Source organism: Eschrichtius robustus, chromosome 3, assembly GCF_028021215.1.
Source record: "Eschrichtius robustus isolate mEscRob2 chromosome 3, mEscRob2.pri, whole genome shotgun sequence".
Classification (NCBI taxonomy): Eukaryota; Metazoa; Chordata; class Mammalia; order Artiodactyla; family Eschrichtiidae; genus Eschrichtius; species Eschrichtius robustus.
The window spans coordinates 26188580-26206723 of NC_090826.1; the positions used below are offsets into that span (position 1 = coordinate 26188580).

Here is an 18144-nt window from a genome sequence, read left to right on the forward strand (position 1 = left end):
GCACACTCTAATCCTTCTATAATATAGTGAGTGTTGTCTATACTACAGCAGGGCTGACTGGGCTGGGTGAGGACCGGGAGAAAGATATTTGACCTGGGTCAAGTTGGGCGATGAAGACAAATTCTAACCGGTGGGGTAATCATGATGCCCTTCTGGGGACCCAGAGAGGGAGTCTAAGAGCCTTGAACCCACAGCTGGACCCTAGGGCAATTTCTAGCTCCTGGGGACCAGGCAGAGACAAGACCTAGATTGTCGATCTTAGCTCCTCTGCTGCTGACCACCTCTGTGCTCTTGGGCAATCACTGTCCTCTTCTGGCCTCAGTTTCCCTTCTGTACTATGGGGGTATCACTCCCTGCCCTGCTTCCCTCAGAGCTTGTTGTGGGATCAGATGATATGAAAGTGCCTGGTCAGCTGTAATAAAGAGCCAGAAGCTTGGAGGAAACAAGCACAGCAATTTCATGATTCTTAAAGGCTTCCTTTCCCTAGCAGCTTCCTCAGTCACACTTGTCACCTGCAGAGGATCTCAAAGCACCTTATAAAGCTGTGAGTTCAATCCAAGATCAGCTCTTATCAGTGTTGAGCATCTCAGTGGAAAATTCTGACCCAGGCAGGAGTGCTCTGGGGACTCCCAGCCTGGCCCAAGGGTAAACCGAGGCACGGCTCTCCTCATCGCAGTCACCCAAGGATGAAGCAGGAACCCAGGAGGCATGGGTCCCAGCTCCACACCGAGGACTGATGGAGGCTGGGGGAAGGTGGGGTGAGGAAGGGGAAAGGAGTGAAGGGACGACTCACAGTCGCCAGAAGGGAGAGGAAGACCCACTGTCGGTCACAGGTCTCGGGTGGGTCTGACGTCTGTCTCTAGGGTAAAACCTCCAGTACTGCCCGGGTCCTGGAAAGCATTCTCAGAATTCCCTTATTGCAGAAGAAGAATTCCAGAATCCCCCATCTCGTCCCGGACCAAACTCAGGGCACCAGGTTCTCTTGGGGTCCAACCTCAACATCTCTCTCCCCCCTTTCCCTGCGCACCCCCATCCTCGGCCCCGTACTTCTCTGTTCGAACCCATCTCTCCTCAGTGCCCCCGCAGGGACGGAACCTCGGTACCGCCCTCTCCCGGACCCGCCCCGCCCCGCGACCCCGCCCTCTCGGCCCCAGCCCGCAGGCGCGGCTCGGGGGCGCGGGACCACCCCCCCTCGGCACCGGACCTCGCCCTCCCCCAGCCCCCGACCTGCCGGACCCGGGCCGGAGAGCCGGAGGAGGCGGGGAGGGGCCGCAGGCAGCGCCGCCCCCGCCCCGCGGCCGCTCCCTCCCGGCACCGTCCCTCCCGGCCGGCCTCCGCGCCCCGCCCGCCGCCCCGTGGCCCCTCCCGCGCCGCTCCCGCCGCCCGCCCCGCTCCTCGCCCGCTCTGCCTCCGCCGCCCAAACTTTTCTGCGGGCGCGTCTCCGCGCGGCGGCTGCCTGCCCGCCCGCCCGCCGCCGGCCCATGGGCGCCCCGCCTCAGGGGGCCTGACCCTCGCGCCGGGTCCCCCGGCCGAGCCATGGCGGCCCGCGCGTCCCCCGCCGCACCTGCGGCCGAAGAGCCGGGGGGCCCGGGCGGCCCCCCGCGCAAGAAGAAGTCTCGCTCCGGCGTGTCCGGCCTCCGCCGCGCCTTCAGCTGGCTGCGGGGCAAGCGGCGCAAGAAGGCGGCAGGGACCGAGGGCGCCGAACCGGCCGCCCCCCGGGCCAAGAAGGCGGACGACAAGGCCAGGAGGGCCAAGGGTAAAGGCCGAGGTAAGGCGGCCGGGCACCTGGGCAGGCGCCGGGCGGCGCCGAGGGTGCGGCCTGGGTGGCTCCTCTGGGGGTCCGCGGCGTGTCGGAGGTGGTGACTCCCTAGGCGCCGTTGCTTGGGGAGCGAAGAGCCCGGGGGTCAGTCCGAGTACCTCCAGTCTGGCCCGCCCCGCCCCCAGAATTTCCCAGACTCAGCCCTGCCCCGCTCGAGATGGAGAGGACCCCCCGAAGGGGGCAGGAATCCCCTGGCTTAAGCAGGAAGTGCTGGCGCCCGGCTCTTGGGACGGTGAGGCGGTGCCCCCTCCCCCAGGCTCACTCAGGTTCTGCCCTCTGCTGCTGAGTCAGGGGGTCAGAGTCTTGACTCTGGCCTGGGGCCAATGGGAGAGGCACGTGGCCTTGCATCTCTGGTGGGGGGGTCCCTCTGGGTCTGGAAAGCCAGCTGCACTCAAAAGGTGTTTCAGCCATCGAGGTGGATCTGGGTTTCCAGCTCCACAGAGGACCCAGCACGGAGCATAACATGCTTTAGGTTCTTAGCAGTGTTAGCTTTTCCTACCTGGCCCCCCTCACCACTCACCTGGGCCAAACCGCAAACATCCACCTCCTGGGGTGATGAGCTCAGGATCTGAGCCAACTGCCCCACCCACCACTCCTTCCCCCCGCCGTGGTAGAAACGGTCCTGTGTTGGAAGTGTGCTTGCAGATGGGGGAAACAGGCCCAAGGTAATGGAGAGGCTGTACCTGGGGCAGCCGTGGGTACCTGAAGTACTACAGCTAATTCCCTGCCTCTAGGCTCCCTCTGGCCTGATGGATGGGCAGCCTGAGGGGAGGGGTGGCTGATCTGGCCCATCCCTACTGGAATCACATTTCTTTTGGCCGCTTGCTTTGTTCTTCCCTCATCTTCCTCTCTGTTTCTGTCTCCTGATTGAGGGGGAAGGCATGAGTCTCTGCAAGAGGGTGGGGCTCCCTTGGGGCCAGCCGTCCTAGGAAGTCTACCTTTCCTGTGCTCCTGCTGCAGTGCTAGAGGTGAGGAAATGGCGGTGTGTGCAGGCCCGTCCCATTTCACCTGTGTTTACCCGCCCAGTGTCCTTTAACCACCTCCGCTGGAGGATAATTAGATGGAACACTTTAGGGGTCAGGAAGAGGGTGAAAGGCCTCTTGTCTGATTGCATCCGGCCTGATCTTCCTTTTGGATATGGGCCCTGCTCCCCTGCAGCCCAGCCACAAACAAGTTGGGTGCTGGGGCTGAGATGACTGGGCCAGGCCCCATGGGAAGGTTTGCATGAGGGGTGTTTCCAAGGGCTCTGCAGTCCCCACAATACATGAAGTCTGTCCCAGGGCTGCCCCACTGGGATTCAGTCTGAAGTCATCCCTGTCACACTCAAGGGGGCATAGGTCAGAATTGCAGCAGGATGGATTGTGGTCAGACTGTCAGGATTAGAGATAGAAGGCTAGTGGCGTACCCCAGGGCAGTGGAAACTTTTCCCCTGGGAGATCAGCCTGGGGGAAGGGGCTGGAAAAGCTGACTCTGTAGGTCCCTGCTCGGACAGTCTGGGTTAAGGGTCATTGGGTCAGTGGCAGGCCTCCCCCTGCCTTGTGGTTGGTATTGGGTAGCACTGGGCTTTCTGGGCAGCAGGTCGACCTGATTTGGGACCATGTGCATGGGCAACACCTCCCTGCCCCTGGCTGTTGTTTCCCCAGGTCTGGGGGTGGCCGCAGGTATGTCTGGAGGAAGTCCTTCCTTTTGCTCCAACCTCCTATTATTCCAGTTGCTTCCTTGTCACCTGCCTGGCCAAACTTCTTTTCTGTTTATTAAGAGAAATAAATCCAATCTCTCTAATCTCCACTGGCACCGCTGGTCAGGAAGGGGAAGCCCAAAGAAGGCTTAACTCTTTCTGGGGAAAATGTTTAGAATGAAGACTGGGGGAGATGGGGAGGAGGCACACACAGAAAATTCCTGGGAGGTCAGGGGCCTTTGCTAGGGAGGTCATTATCTCCCCGCTCCCAGTTGCTGAACCAAAGACCCATAGATGCAGGTCTTGGCTTCCTTAATCTGAGTCCCCTACTATAAAAGGGAAAACTGAGCTTGGGATAGATTTTGAGCCTCTGTTTTCCAGAACCCCCCTGCTCCCCGCACTGCCCTGCACAGACTTAGAAAGGAAAGAGAGGAAGTCTGACATTTATTTTTCTGAATGTGCCAGAACCCCCCCCACCGCCCCCCTGCCCTGCATCCTTTACCTCCATTATCATTTACGACCATTTGCAGATGGAAAAACTGAGGCTCAGGGACAGTGAGCGATTGATTTGCCCACCTGGGATTTGAAATCAAATCATCTGACTCCAAAACCGGTCCTGCTTTCATGATTCTCCCAAGGACATAGACCAGGGGGTAAGGCTTAAAGATCTTCTCATCCAACCCATTGTACAGATGGGAAGAGGCCCAGAGAAAAGTGAGGGAACTTGATAGAGTAGGAAGAGTATCAGAGTCAGGTAAATTAATGAGAGTTCACATCCTGGCCCAGCGGTTAGCAAGCCCTGTGACACTGGGCAAGCAACTTCTCTGTGGCCTCACTGTTTGCATTACTGTCTCTTGAAGAGAGGGGACCTTCTCACTGGGGTAACCTTCCGGCTGGACATATCATTGATAGGTCTGTGAGCTTTCTGTGAGCTTTCCAAGATTCTCACAAAAGAGGATGTGAAAATTATTTGAAAGTGAAGTCACCATAGAAATGTAAGGGGTCGCTGTTATTGTGTTTGTGAGTTTATTCACCTGAGTTGTAAGGACCCAGTCTGGAAGGAATGGGCTTTGAAGCTGACAGGACAACTCTGTCCTGGGCCCTGGTCTGTCCCTCTTGGGCCATGTGACACCGGCAGGTTATTAACCCCTCCAGGCCTCAGTTCTGCTATCTGTAAAATAGAGATAACAAATCCTGGCTTTACAGGGGTGTTTCAAGGATCAAATTAGAAAACAGACATGCAAGTGCATTGTGAACTGTGGAGCATGGCCCAGATGTGAGCAGGTTGCTGCTGTTGTGATGCTGAGGACTTGAGCATTACCTAAGTTTATCCTGATTCATGTTTGGAAGACAACTCATTGGTTACACCTCAGATACCCGTGATGATGATGATTATTGAGGGGGGAACCACAGAAGATGGAGTCTTTCCTTTGTCCAGCGGAGGACTCAGGCACAGAAAAAGTAACAAACAAACAAACAAGCAGGAATCCATATTTTTCAGAAATATCATGTGGACTCTAGACAAGTGTGTGGGGAGGAAGTGTTTCTGGGACAGATGCCAGGACTGGAGCCCGGCAGATAATCGGGGGAGGCTTCAAGGAGGTGAGCAGAGTGTGGAAGGAGGGCAGGATGCTGGCTAATTTGAAGGGGAACATGAAGGCTGCTATGTGCCAGACCCTGGCCGGGCATTTTCATGAGTGTTTTCCCTTGTTGTCCTCAACAACCTGGGAGGTGGTCAGTTACAACCATTTATAGGTGAGAAAATAGGCCCAGAGGGTGAAAGTAAGTTGGTCAAGGTCATTCAGCTTCATTCATTTGAAAAAGACATATTCCTTACTATATAGTGTCAGGCACTGGTCAGGGTAATGCAAATATTTGGGACAAGACAGGCAAGGTTCTTACTTGCATGGACATGATGAACATAGCGTAGCACTGACAGAGCCACTCAATGTGTCTCCAGAGGCCATACTCTCCAAACAAGATAATATGAGGTTGGATGTGTTTCTGACTCTGGAGGGGAGTAACTGCTGTAGAGCTTAGGATCAACTTTGGGGAAAGGAGTATACAGCCCTCCCGAAGGTTTCTCTCAGGCAGTGGGCAGTGGCTGGGGGGTGGGCGCTGGGGATGGCTCCGATACTGATAGTGAGAATTTAGGAGCTACCCTGCCAGGCTCAGCAGATTTAACCCCATGAACGTTGGCCACTCACTCAGGGAGAGCTGTGCTGGGCATGGGGTTATGGAGAGAATCTTCCGTTTGAGTTCTGCTTTGCCAAGTCCTGCCCCATTCTTGGCAGGACACTGTCTGTCTTAATAAAGATGGGGTTTAATGACCTCTGACCATTAGTGGCCCTTTCTCATTCTAGAATTCTCTGAGTTTGCGAATGGTCTGGAGGAGCAAGCTGGAAGGGGGACTGGGGGTGGGAGCTATGTTCAGGGAAGGAGAGCCTACCTTTGGCCAGTCAGATGGACACGACATCGGAACCCAGTGGTCTGGATGTCATAGGAAGGTGGGTGAGGAGAATGCAGGGTGAATAATGCCAACTCTCCCTGCTGAGGAAGGGGCCTGTGTAGCTCTAAAGCAAAGTGAGGACCCAAAGGCACTTTGGTTAGTGGTCACTTTGCCTCTCTGAGGTCCGGGTGGTATCTGTTTGCCTTTCAATAAACATGTATTTCCACATTCTGTGCCATTGCATGTGCTGTTCCCCACCTAGTATGTGTTTACCTTCCCTTTTCTATCCAATACTTCTGTTCATCCTCAAGGCCTGGTCCAGTGTCATCACCTCTGTGATACTCCTGGGGAAATTATTGCCCCCAGACTCTAGAGCAGGGTGCTCAAGAGATTTGGAGTTGAACAGCATGCGCTTTTCTTAATATTTATTTATTTGTTTATTTATTTGGCTGTGTCGGGTCTTAGCTGCGGCATGCGGGATCTTTGTTGCAATGCGCGGGCTTCTCTAGTTGGTGCATGGGCTCTAGAGCACACTAGCTCAGTAGTTGCGGCGCGCGGGCTTAGTTGCCCTGCGGCCTGTGGGATTTTAGTTCCACAACCAGGGATTGAACCCTTGTCCCTTGCATTGGAAGGGGGATTCTTTTTTTTGGCTGCACCGGGTCTTCGTTGCTGCGCTCAGGCTTTCTCTAGTTGCGGCGAGCAGGGGCTACTCTTTGTTGTGGCATGTGGGCTTCAGTAGTTGTGGCTCGTGGGCTCTAGAGCGCAGGCTCAGTAGTTGTGGCACACAGGCTTAGTTGCTCCGCGACATGTGGGATCTTCCCAGGCCAGGGCTCGAACCTGTGTCGCCTCTGTGTCCCCTGCATTGGCAGGCAGATTCTTAACCACTGCGCCACCAGGGGAGCCCGGAAAGTGGATTCTTAACCACTGGACCACCAGGGAAGTCCCCGGATATGCTTTTCTGGTCACCTGCTTCTTGGGGAGGGGCATCTCAGTGTCCTTAGCCTGGGGCCTTGACTGATGTGATATGGGCAGGGCTCCCTCTGCTGTGGGATACATCAGTGGGAGAGTGGTTTCCATAAGGGAGTCTGGGTCCACCTTCTTCAAGCCCCTCTGAAGTGATGAGCATTGTCTGCCTTGGGTCCATATGGGAGAGGGTGTCTCACTAATTTATTTCACAAATACTTATTAAGTATTTAATATTAGGTAATAAGTACCTACTATGTGCCAGACTCTGTCCTGGGGATGAATGAAAGACAAAGTCCCAGTCCTCATGAACCTCACAGTTTGAGGGGGGTAGTAGACATTGAACAAGTAATTAAGGGTCAAGAAGTGTGACTAAGGAGGGAACAGAGTGATCCCAGGGGGCGATCAAAGACGGCTTCCCCAAGAGGTGACATGAGCTAAAATGGAAGAATGAGGGGAAGCTGGCGTTGAGGGATTTGCAGAGCTGGAACCAGGCAAGGCTCCTGCTGGGGGTTGGGACCAGCTGGCTCTCGGGTTCCGTGGGCACAGGCATCACCATACCTCACTGTTCTGAACATCCTGAGGGCAGGCCCTGGGCTGACTGTCTTTTCCCTCTGCCCTGCCCAGCACAGGGCCTGGCACTAAGTGGCTTTGGGTGATAGGTGGGTAATCTGATATGGGCCCCCAGAGCATGGGTATCTCCAGATCCTGGGCGCTCAGAGCTGATAGCCTGAGATGTCACAGGCAGCCCTCATGGTACATACAGATGGGCAACTGAGGCCCAGAGGAGGAAGTGACTTGCTCAAGGTCATACAGCCAACCAGTGTTGGAGGCGGAACAGGAGCCCACACCTGCCAGGCTGACCTCAGCTTCCCCACTCCTTTGTTCTGACTTCTAATGGAAAAATCCCGTCCCAGAAAGGGGCCTCGACCAGGGGTGGGATGAGAGGAGCAGGAAGCCGAGGCCAAGAAGGCCTCATCCATCCCCTCCTTTACCTCTGACACCTTCATGGGCCCGGTCCAGCTGCCTCTCCCCCTCCCTCCTCACGGAGGCCCTGGATCCCCACCGGTGGCACAGGGCCCAGGTTCTCCTGGAAATCCCCCTCAGGCTGGGGGGCCCTCCCCCCACCACTCTCCCTTTCCTGCCCCTGAATCAGGGCCGCCAGCAAGGTCTGCTGCTCTGGGGTGGCTATACCCTGTGGCCAGAAAAATCTCTAATCTGTTGTCAGCAGAGGGCAGGGGGAGCGCCTCCCCTCCCCCACCCGCCCCTCGGAAATTCCCCTCTCCCCAAACCCTCAAAGCTGTCTCAGCTGCTCCTGGCCTGTCACATGCTGAAGAAAACTAATGAGAGGAGGCACTGTATATTGTTTAGGCCGCAGTGAATGTGGCGGGGTGGGGAGAGCAGGTATACACACCTCTACCTCCCATCTGGAGAACCCACGGATGGCCACCTCCAGTCCTGTGGCTGACTTGGGGGAGGAGGTGGGTGGAAGCAGCTTCCTTGGGCAGGAGGGATGAACTCATTGTCCACCTCCCCCATGACTATACTCCCCAGGACTCTGTGCTCTAGTGTTCTGCTGTCCTGGGGGCTGCTTCACCAAAGGCTGTCAGCTGCACTCACGGGGTGCTCTGTGCTGGCATGGAGGGGAGATGGAGACAGCTCAGCCTGCCAAGGGTTTAAACCCTGAATCTTCTGGCAAAGTGCATGCTTCCCAGGAGAATGCTGGTGGGGTCTGTTCCAAGTAGGACCTCCTGCCTGCTTAAGGATACCCTCTCCTCCAAGCCCCTAGCCAGCCGAGGCCTTTACTACTATCCTCCAGGAGGGTCACGAGACACTCAAGCCCTGCCTTGTGGTTCCAGGAGTTCTGGTCCATATGCCTACCATACCACCTACTTCTTCCCACCAGTCCTACCCCAGGCTCTCCCAGGCTCTCCCATGCACTTGACTCGTTGGTAGTACTCTTCCTTTTGGATCTGGGAGCAAGCATAGCCTTTGTAGTGAAAGAAGGTAAGACTGGGAGAGTGCCTTGGACTCTCCTGCCTGTGCCTCTTCACCTCCATTAGTGCTCACGGTGCCATCATCACCACCTCTGCCAGTTTCTGTTCAACACGTAGGGATACCTACTGTGTGCCAGACACTATGCTGAGCCTGGGGCTTCTAGGAGGAGTGAGAGGATTAGTGTCCTTGAGGAACTTGTTTTCTGGTTGGAAAGGGAGCTACCAAAGCAAACTGTTGCCTTGAGACAAGTGCTGGGTTGGTGTTACACAGGGTGCCGGGGAGCCCTTAGGTGTGATCAGTACTGTATCAGTGGACAGCATTAATGCCTGTGGCAGTCCCAAGAACTGGGCTGGGGGAGGAGGGGTGTCAAGGAGGACATGGAGGAGGACACTATCTAGCAAGACCTTGAGGACAGGCAGAGGTGGAAGAGGAAGGAGCATGTGTGAGGCCTGTAGGTGTGCACTGGGGTGCAGCAAGCAGTTGTGTGTGGCTGGAGCTCTGAGAATGAAAGGGGTGTGGTCAGAGATGAGGCTGAACTGGTGAGCGGGGGCAGCTCCTGCAAGGTCTCCTGTGAAGGCCGAGGTACCTGCTACACTCCGGACATCCTTCTAAGCTCTTTGCATGCCTGTCCTCACTGAATGCATGCCGAGGGGTTTGGACTTTACCCTTGAGTGTTCTCTCTGCCCCCCCCCCATACCACCTTTCTCCTTGATGGGCCTCAGTTTCCCCACCTGTAAATTAAGGGAATTGGGCCAGCAGATCTCTGAGGTCTCATCCAGCTCTGCCACTAGGACCCTCTTCTCTGTGCAAGGCAGGGAGCCTGCTGCACACAGCGTGGTATACAGTGTATGCTCAACAAGTATTTTCTGGGTGGATGAATAAAATACCAGCCCCTCAAGGACTGCACTGTTGTCAACCTCAGTCTCTTAGCAAGAGATGGGCCTCAGGGAGGGTGTGGTTCAGCTTTAACTCTCCCATTTTGCAGGGAGGGAACAGGGTGTCTTGGAGCCACTGGGCATAAGAGGCAGCGTGGTGTAGTGGAGGAGGGGCTTGCCCCGGTGGCAGAAAGGATGAGCCATAAGGGGATTAGAACTGAGGTCCGTGGACTTCCAGCCCAGTGCTCTTTCTCTGTCTATACCATGCTGCCCCTGGTTGGAGAGATGGCAGAGTGATCGTAAAGGAGAGTCCTTGCCCAGTATGTGGGGTCCTGGGCAGGTCCCTGGACACAGGGCACTTGTGAGAATATAAAGATGTGGGGGCCTTGCGCAACCTGGAAGACTTTCAGAAGAGGTGAACCTTGGCCTGGGCTTTGAAAAACAAAGAGTTATTTAAGGGGAGATGAGAGAGAGTTAGGGTTAGATGCACACAGACATGTGCTTTCATGTATGTTTACCTATATGCTCCATTACTTACACATACCCCGCCCCCCAAAGGTAGATATGGGTATATCAGCAGACAGTTGCACAGTCATATTGATACAGAAAAGCACATGCAATTACAGTCTTATAGACAAACATTTTCACTTACATGCACTTACATGCATTCAAGCAGACTATTACACACTCAGATACACAAAAAGCAGTGATATTCAGCCAGCTTTTGAGGGAGTCACAATTATATAGGCAAATATACAAAAGCACACATCCAAACCTATGTAAACAGATTCAATTATATGGATACAGGCATGCAGTCACACACAGGTGATGACACAGAGAGGAACCCACATGTTCAGGGTCACAGATACACAACTACACAGCCACATTCAAGAACGCAAATACAAATGCCCAATTACATGCCCTCCTTCAAGGTCATGGAGAGGCACAGATAAAGTGGTGGGGTAGGTAGCCTGGAGCAGTGGGTATTGGACTCAGTCTGGGTTTGAGTACTGGCTCTGTAGCTTAATGCTGTTTGACTTTGGGCTAATCGGTTGACTTCATGGAACCTCAATTTTCCCATCTGTAAAATGGAGATGATAAAAGTACCTACCTTACAGAATTGTTTTGTGGGTGAAATGAAGTAATGCATGAAAGCAGTTATCACAGTGCCTGGCACATAGGAAGCGCTATATAAAAGGGTTCTATTGTTATTTTGAACACCATTACTACAGAGATACAGTCAGATAGATGTATTTGTACAAACAAGCAGAGACAGGCGATACACAGACACGTGACACTCACGGGGTGGTGGTTGGTGGGCCCTAGCAGCAGCAAGGCTCCAGACCTTGCCTGTCTGGAGCCTGGGCCCCTAGTTCTCTTGGTTCCACTGCAGTCCTCAGAGGCAGCCCCTGGCCTGGGAGAGCGAGCGATCTGTCAGCCCCACCTGGACAGGCCCGGCCTTTCCCAGAGCACGGGGCGGGGCGGCTCGGCAGGTCTCCCAGGTCCTCAGAGGGGTGGAGCCTACGGGATGTGCGCCAGGCCCCGCCCTTCTGCCGGCCCCTCCCTCGCCCCGGCCATTGGCCGCAGAGCCCGGGGGCGTGGCCGAGCTGGGGCTGGGGGCGCCTGCGGTGGCCGCCCGCGCTTCTCTCTGCCTCCCTCCTGTGGCTGCGGGCCCGGCTGCCGGGCTGGTAGGGCTGCGCTAGGGTTCCCGCGCCGGCTCCCGCGCCCACCATGGGCAACTCACACCACAAGAGGAAGGCCCCCAGCGGCCCCCGGGCCCGCAGCTTCTGGCGGTTCGGGCGGTCGGCGAGGCGGCCGGCAGGTAGGGGCTGGGGGTGGGGGCGGGGCAGGCGGGGAGGAGGGTCTTCCTGCCGCAGCCGCCGCCGCCGCTGCTGCCCCCTCCTGGGGCTTGTTGGGTGTGAGTTTGGGGGGCCGGGAATCCCCCGCACAGACCACCCCTCACATGCAGACAGAGACACATGTACGCACGAATACCCGCGGGCGGGCACATGTACATGTTCACAATTTACAGTCACATACACAACACCCACTCAGATGTACGGACATGCAGACACAAAATCACATACACACTCACACCCACACGATCGCTGTGGGAGACACAGATCCTGAGATACAGGTACATATACCTATGTATACGGTTTACCCAGCCACACGAACACCACCCCAGTCGCAGATTCAGACACATTCATGTAGGTACAGTTGCCCAACGTCTTAGGCACACGTATGTACACACAGGTTCAAAACTGCACAACCAGCCAGACCCTAAAGCACTTATACACACACATACGCACGCACGCACATTTGTTCCCCAGGCTTTAGCCCGCACAGACTGAAAGTTTGCAGGAGGGAGGGGAGACAAAGGTGGAGGGGAGAAGCAGGAAACCAGGGGCTGGAGACTCGGGCCGCCTCCATCTGGCTTGATCGGGAGTCGGACTGGTTCTCTGGGCTCCTTCCCCACCCCCATCCGCACCGCCGCTGCCTCTCTCTGTCCCCCTTCCCCCCCCACCCGCGGTCCCCATGGTCGCTGCCGCATCCCCCCCTTTCAGTGCAGCCACCGAGCTGGAACGCAGCCCTTCCCGGCGTGCTGCGGGAACTGTCCGCGGGTCACATTCCATCCTCCAAGTCGGGGGGAGGGGGCAGAATTGGGAAGGCCTCCAACCCCAAGGCTGGGAGCCAGGATTCCTGGTTCCCCCCAGCGGGTGTGGCGGTTCAGGGTATCCCCGGGTCCCAAGGGGTGTTGGAGGAGGGGCTGTGTAGAGTGCCTAGTTCCTCCGCCTGGTGAATCCAAACATGGGGTAGGGGCAGGGTGGTGATCCACTCCCCACCCCGCAAGATAAGGGGTCTCCAACAGAGTCGGGTATCAGCTGGTCTTGGGGAATGAGAAAATCCCGGAGAAGGTGGCTTGGGGGGCCTCCCTCCTGTGGTGGGAGAATCCACCCATGACTTCCCAGGATGGCCTACATTCCTAGAGGTTCTGAATTGAGCCTGATGATCTCATCCCTCCATGCAGGGGGCAATAGAAAGGGCCTAGGCTGGGATTTAGGGTGTCTGGGTTCTCAGTGTGGCTCTGGTATGGGCTCTGTGACCTTGAGCAGATTGCTTTCACTTCTCTGGACCTCCCTGGCTCCTAGAGGGAGGCCTGTCTGTGAAATAAGGGCAGCTTAGCTTAGGTGACTTCTTGGGACCCTTACAGTCGTGAAAGAGACTGAGAGAGAAGGTGGGCTTGTCCAAGGTCATTGCCTGCAGTGGTTTGAAGAATAATCATGACTATTAGGAGAAGGATTAATTAAATGCTGGTAGGCTCTCTGAGGTTCCTCAGAAGCTGGGTTGATGAGAGACTTCTGGACCTTCCAGTAGTCTCCCTGTCCCAGTAATCCTGAAATCTGGGCTGTGCCCACCTGTCTCTCCTCTTGGAATCGGCACCAAGGGGGTGGGGCTGGGGCTGGGGAATCTTCATCTGCCCTCCTATGGCCACTCTAATCTGATGGTTTCCTGAGAACCAACTGTGGATCCAGACTTGTGACCATTTGTGGTGGGGAAGAGAGAGATTAAGAGGGCTGTGTTTATAATTTGCCCGCCAGCCCTTACGGAAGAGGCCTGGGGCTTCTAGCATCTCTTGTGCGCTTCCAGTTCCTGCTGCAACTCAAGGGTCAACCAGGCTTTAAAGGTGTTCCTAAAAACCCAGAAAGCAATGTCAAGGGAACATAGAAGAAAGCGTGGGGGCTAGGGAATATTCTAGGCTATATGTTAAAAGGCTTTTGGGTTGCGGTCAGTTTTAGAAAACTGGGGAGCTGGTATTAAAGAAGTAACTGTAGGGTTGGAATTAGTCCTGAATTGTTGATTAGACAAGAGAACCTGGCCAGGGATGCATTTCAGCTCTGGGGTATGGTCGTGAGCAAAGGCATGGGGTTGAGACTGAGTGTGGAGGCTGGAAAGCAAAGTAGTTGAGGTTTCTTCCTTGTGCCTGGGAGGAGAAAAAGTGAATGTAAACTTCAATCTCTTTGTTTTTACTTGTGCTGAGGATTCTAAGGCTTCCCTGGCTTCAGCCTCTGCTGACACAGGTCCAGGTATGGGACTGGGGCTTGAGTGCTTACTCGTTTGATTAGTCTGTGAAAGGATGGGGGAAAGAATGCAAGGCAAGCAGAGAGGGCTGGAGTCTACAGGCCAAAGGGAGCCAGTGAAGGTGTTTGAGCAAGTGAGGAGCCTATGAAAGTGGTATGTTAGGAAGATGGCAGGTGCAGGCAGGACAGGTTGGGGGGTGGGGTGGTGAGAGTGGAAGCTCATAGAACAGTCTGGAGGCTGTTGCAGTAATCCAGGGGAGAGGTTGATGGAGTGAGGGCTGGGGACAGGTTGAGGGCTGTGGGAGTGGAGAGGAGTGGCAGCTGCAGAGACACTGCGGAGGAGGTGGCAGAAGTGATAGGAAGGACCTGGGATTAATCAGATGTTGAGAGTATGGGCCGGAGAGTGCTGTGAAGGCTCTATGCATGAGGCTGCTTGGCTGGGGGTGGCAGCAGAGATAAACCGTATGCTAAACCCTTTACCTTGATTAATTCATTTGTCCTCCAACGGTCTTACAAGCTGTAAGCTATTCTTCCCATTTTACAGATGAGAAAGCTGGAGCTCAGAGAAGTTAAGTCACTTGTCCAAGGCTACTCAGCAAGGAGGTTGCTGAACAGGGATTCAAACCCAAGCCTGTCAGATTCCAAAGCCTGTGCTCTTAATTATTTTAGGTGTAGATGGATATCCTCTTATGATGGAGGGGCCTGCATGTCCTCCGGGTGAAGAAAGCCTGAGGCCCTGGGGGATTTGGACTCCCGTATGGTGCACAGGTGGAGGAAGCACTGTGGAGGAAGGGCAGGGGTTGAGGACTAAGCACTGAAGCCGCCAAGAGCTCAGAGAGGGAGCTGGTGGGCAGTGGGAGGGGAAACTGAGTTTCAAGGAAGGGTTGGTCCCATGTTACAAATGCCCTTGGACCATAGAGAAGGGTGAGGGTGAATAGGGAGAGGCCTCCTCACTGCTGCAAAGACATTGTAACCTGCTGGGATTGTTTGGCCTTGGTTCTCAGGAATCCATCTCAACCCTCCCAGCCCCAGGCCATCTGGGCACTTGGTCCTGGGAGGTATGGAGGATTGGTGGAGGATGTGAATTGGCAGCTCAAGGAGCAGCCCCAGCACTCTGTCCTCTTCCTGTTCCCATGCATTATACTGTCAGGCTTACACACATGGCCCTCCTCCTGATAGGGTTTATTGTTCCCACTTTGCAGATGAGATTGAGGGAAGGGACTAAGTCATTGGTGGAGTCAGACTCTGCCCTGCCTCTGGACCTAGAGCACCAGTGGCCGCAGCTGGGAGAAGACCTGCTCCTGTTACCTCCCTTGCCCCCTTTCTTCCTGTTTCCTCTCCTTTACTGGGGTGGGGAGACTTGTGACCAACTGTATGTCTAGACTTGCTTGTGGGAGCCCTGGGCTTCCAGATAAGGGGCTGGCCCAGCCCTCTCTGGTCTGAGGGATCTGAGATAAGCTGAACCCCCTTGCTGCCCCAGGTCCTGACCCAAAGTGAGGGACCACTCCCCTCCTTCTAGCGGCAGAGTCATACATGCCAAGGGCTCCTTAGAGATCATCTCCCCAACCGTCCCACCTCATAGATGAAGAAACTGAGGCCCAGAAGAAGGCAGTGCCTGATTCAGGATCATGCTTCAACTGAGGGGCAGTGAGAGCTCAGGCCTAGGACCTCTGACTCCCAGGGCAGTGGGATATCTGGCGTGGGCTCTGAATTCCCTTTCCTCCCAAACAGGGGGCGGTTAGGGCTGCCAGATAGGGCTAGGTCACTGAGGAGCTGATAGGAAGCTGATGTTAAGTGTCCCTTATCAGACCTTATCTTAATAATGGTTCTCAACTCCACTTGAGATTTGAAGAGAGCTCCAGAAGTGGATGGGAGAGGAGGCCTCTAGGGGCATGGGAAGAACAGCAGCCAGTATGAGCTGGGCTCACGGCCATTATTAGCTGTGTGACCTTGGGCTAGTCACTAACCCTAGGGGAGTGCCTCTGTATGGTGAGGGGGATTTAGTGAGACCATGTGTGTCTCAGTCAGTTGGCACTCAGCAAATGCTGGCTTATGATCGTTGAAAGTGAAAAGGCCCCCACACCTGGATAGGCAGAGGCTCCCTCTGATGACAACACTGTGGTTACACTTGGTTGCGTGGCTTTAACTTTCCCAGGCACTCTGTGAGGTGGGTATTAGTCCCACTTTACAGATGAGACTGCAGCCCTGAGAGGCTGATTCATTTGTCCAAAGCCTGGAATCCAGACCTTCCGACTCCCAGCCTTTTTCTCTCCTGGCTTCATGGTGGCTGCCTCTCCGGCATCTATGAAATGAGGATAATCATGCCTTGAAGGAACAAAGGAAAGGGCTTTGGAAAGTCAGGATCGCACCCTGGCCGAAAGAGATTATTATGTTACTGTCGGCAGCAGATACTGACCCGGAAACTCATTATGACATTTACTAATATTATGGTAGCTAATTCCTCCCTGTGTTACTGCCCGTTCCCCCAGGCGCCTGTAGGATGGGATCCTCCCATTCCTGTCCCAGGCCTCCCTACCCCCCAATATTTACCTTAGAACCGGCCTGTCAGCTCTGCCCTGGCTAGGCTGGGCCTTCGCAGTGAGAAGAGGAAGGAGGGAGATTCCCCTCGTGCAGAAGTGGGGTGCAGAGCTCCCCCACTTTGGGCAGTGACTGAGGCTATGGCCCCCTCCCTCCCACGCCAACCCCTTAACTTCCTGAGACTTAGGGTCACTAAGGCGTTTGCAGTGAGACCCAGGTTCTGGGCTCGGCCACTTCCTGGTTGGGTGACCTTGAGCAAGTCACTGTCCCTCCAGCCTTGTGCTCATTTGTAAGAAGGGAACTCACTCACACCTACCTTGCAGGTTTCTCGTTCGCTTTCTTCGAGACAGTAGAAGGGGAAAGTGTTTCGAGAACTGTAAAGCGCCTGCGCCTGAGAGTTATATTCACTTCCTTTTGTCTTGCCTCTAAGAGGATAAAATCTACGCGTGCTCTGGATTCTGCTCCTATGGGAAGGCCCGGGTCCCCTCTGGGCCTTGTTGCCCACCAGTACAAGACTGAGGGGCTGAGACTTAGGGGCCTCCAAACACCCTGAATCCTGGCTCCAGAGCAAGGCCACCTGGGCAGCTGTGCCCTCCCCCTTCATTCCTCTCCCCTGAGTCAGGCCGGCCTGGCTGCAGGGCGAGCCGCAGCCCCCGCCCCTTGCTCTGGAATGGGGCAGGTTGAGGCCTCACCCCGTGGAGGATGTTGCCAAGACAGTGCGTACGCATGCGCACAGGTGCACGTGGCCTTGGGGGGGCGGGGGCAGGGGCTCCCTTTCCTATTCCTCTCTGTTTGCAGGCTCGGGGGGTGCCCCAGAGCGGTGGGTACATGCATCTGCCCTCGTGTACACGCAGCCACCCAGCAGGGCCCTGTGTGAATCTGCGCAGTGGCGCTCGGGTGTGGGGAGGGCGTGGCCTAGGGAGGCGTGGGTGTGCTTTGTGGACGTGGTGGTGAGAGCGCCCGCCCGTGGGGGATGGCCCCAGTGAGGCTTTTTGGAGGTGCGGTCTGCACACTTCTGCTGGTGGTCTGTATCTCAGCTCCCTCCAGAACTTGCAGGTGTGCTTCCTGGTGTGCTCTGCGTGGCCTGGAGCAAGGTGTCTTCTCAGATCCGGGAAGCCTCCTCCCCTGGGCAGGTAGGGGAGGCGGAGGCTGCGTGGTGAGCCTCAGTCCCAGGCTGCACCTCTGGACTGTGCTGGGGCTGAAGGTCCTGGAACACGGACTCCAAGTGTGGCCTTAGGCAAGGTCCTTCCGCTCTCTGGGCCTCAGTTTCCTTGTGAGGTGCATGCTCTCCATCCGAGACTCGGGTTGCTGAGTCTCTCCCCAAACAAGCTACAGGTGTGTAGACCTGCGCCTGGGGTGGCTCAGAGGGACCTCAGGCTCTGGCCAAGGCGCGGGTTGGGGGCGGCGGGACGGGTGTTGCTGGGGGAACCAGATGTTATCAAGTGTGAGAGCCTTGGATCCTGCTGGGGAATTTGCAGCTGTGACCCTGACTGCAAGCTATGGGCCTGGGACCTTGATGAGCTGATATTTCCCCGCCCCTGACTTAGCAGAGCTCAGCCCTTAGTTTCCCTGGTTGGGAGAAGCTGAGCATGCCTTTGTCCTGCATGGCTGAAGGCTCCAGTTTTGGAACCAGCCAGAGCTTGGGAAGTCACCTGGCTCTGTGAGCCTCACAGGTCAGTTACCAGGAGAGTATCTTTGAGTACCTGCTTCGAAGGACTGTTGTCAGATCTGTGAGGGTAGAG

At 55.6% G+C, this 18144-nt stretch overlaps 1 protein-coding gene across 2 annotated transcripts in view; it reads left to right on the forward strand.

Annotated features, from left to right (window-relative positions):
- Positions 1-1465: 1465 nt before the first annotated feature.
- The window catches only part of NHSL3 (NHS like 3), a 28188-nt gene continuing 11509 nt past the window's right edge, over positions 1466-18144 (forward strand). For both annotated transcript variants that reach the window (XM_068539419.1, XM_068539420.1), the window contains exon 1: positions 1466-1768. In XM_068539419.1, the coding sequence (XP_068395520.1) occupies positions 1537-1768 (232 nt within the window). In that variant the 5' untranslated portion in view covers positions 1466-1536. The remainder of the gene's footprint in view (positions 1769-18144) is intronic.